Here is a 1,367-nt window from a genome sequence, read left to right as displayed (position 1 = left end):
GATGATAAGATGAAAGGCACCAGCAAGGCTGGGCTGAAGCCCAGGTTGTGGGAGGGACTAGGTCACAGGATGATGTTAAAAGTTAGGGGGCGGGAACGGAGTGTGGGGGGAAGATAAGACAGACCCTAGGCCCGGCTTAAGGGAGACGTACCAGGGAATCTCACTGAGAATGAGCGAGCAGGAAGTCCTAGGATCACTCCAGGGATCAGAAGGAAGAGGATAAAAGAGGGGAGGAGTGTGTCAACGATAAGCTTGATCAGCACGCAGTGTCCTCTCCAGGCAAGCACACCCTGGAGGGCCGGCCGGAGCAACAATGTTTAGCAAGGATCAGCAGCTTCCCAGGTCTCAGCCGCAGCTGCCTCCTTGAGGGGGCGGGAAGGGGGAAGAGGAGGAGGGAGCCGTGGGGCCCTAGGGCAAAAGGGGCCCGAGAAAGCCAAGGGCCTTGCACAGAAGCCTTGGTCCAGTGCTATCATGCCACGCACAGCCTTGGCCTCTGCCTGCCTGGCATGCTCCCAGGTCTCAGCCTCTGGTGTGATGGTCTTGGAAGAAAAGGGGCATGAAGAAACACTAGCAGCCGGGCTCGGTGGCTCAGCCTGTAATCCCGCGCTCTTGGGAGGCTGAGGTGAGTGGATTGCCTGAGCCCGTGGGTTCGAGACCCGCCTGGGCAGCGAGACCTCATCTCTACAATAAATCAAAAAATCAGCCGGGCGTGGTAGCGCATGCCTGTAATTCCGGCTACTTGGAAGGCTGAGGCGGAAGGATTGCCGGAGCCCAGCAGATCGAGGCTGCGGTGGGCGGGAGCGGCCACTGCACTCCAGTCTGGGCGACAGAGTGAGACTCCAACTCAAAAAAAAAAAGAAGAAAGAAAGGAGGAGCCAAGGGTTTTGGGGGGTTCTTTTTAGTTGAATTCTCACTCTGTTGCCCAGACTGGAGTGCAGTGGCACGCTCACAGACACTGCAACCTCAACCTACTGGGCTCAGTCGATCCTTCTGCCTCAGTCTTCCAAGTAGCTGGAACTACAGGCACGCACCACCATGTCCAGATAATTTTTTTGATTTATTGTAGAGACTGAGGTCTCGCCAAGTTGTGCAGGCTGGTCTCAATCCCATGGGCTCAGGCAATCCTCTCATCTAGGCCTCCCAAAGTGCTGGGATAATAGGTGTGAGCCACCACACCCGGCAATCAAGTGTTTTTAGTTCATGTCCTCAAATCACAAGGCACTCACAGGAATGCACAGGTATTCACAAGGGGACCTGAGGATGCTTGCATGCCCAGGAACCATCAGAGACAGAGGAACACCTGGTATTAGCAGATTATGGTTCTTTTTTCTTTTTCTTTTTCTTTTTTTTTCTTTTTTTTTTTTTTT

At 53.9% G+C, this 1,367-nt stretch overlaps 1 protein-coding gene across 1 annotated transcript in view; it reads right to left on the bottom strand.

Moving 5' to 3' along the window:
• The window catches only part of LOC103276274 (RING1 and YY1-binding protein), a 74,635-nt gene that overhangs the window by 72,460 nt on the left and 808 nt on the right, over positions 1-1,367 (bottom strand). The window contains exon 2 of the mRNA XM_021706788.1: positions 290-408. Within this exon, the coding sequence (XP_021562463.1) occupies positions 290-408 (119 nt within the window). The remainder of the gene's footprint in view (positions 1-289; positions 409-1,367) is intronic.

Source organism: Carlito syrichta, unplaced genomic scaffold (genome assembly GCF_000164805.1).
Source record: "Carlito syrichta isolate Samal-C Ts95f unplaced genomic scaffold, Tarsius_syrichta-2.0.1 Scaffold316017, whole genome shotgun sequence".
NCBI classification, from domain to species: domain Eukaryota; kingdom Metazoa; phylum Chordata; class Mammalia; order Primates; family Tarsiidae; genus Carlito; species Carlito syrichta.
Note: the sequence above shows the minus strand (reverse complement) of the source record. Positions and strands in the feature narration are given on the sequence as shown.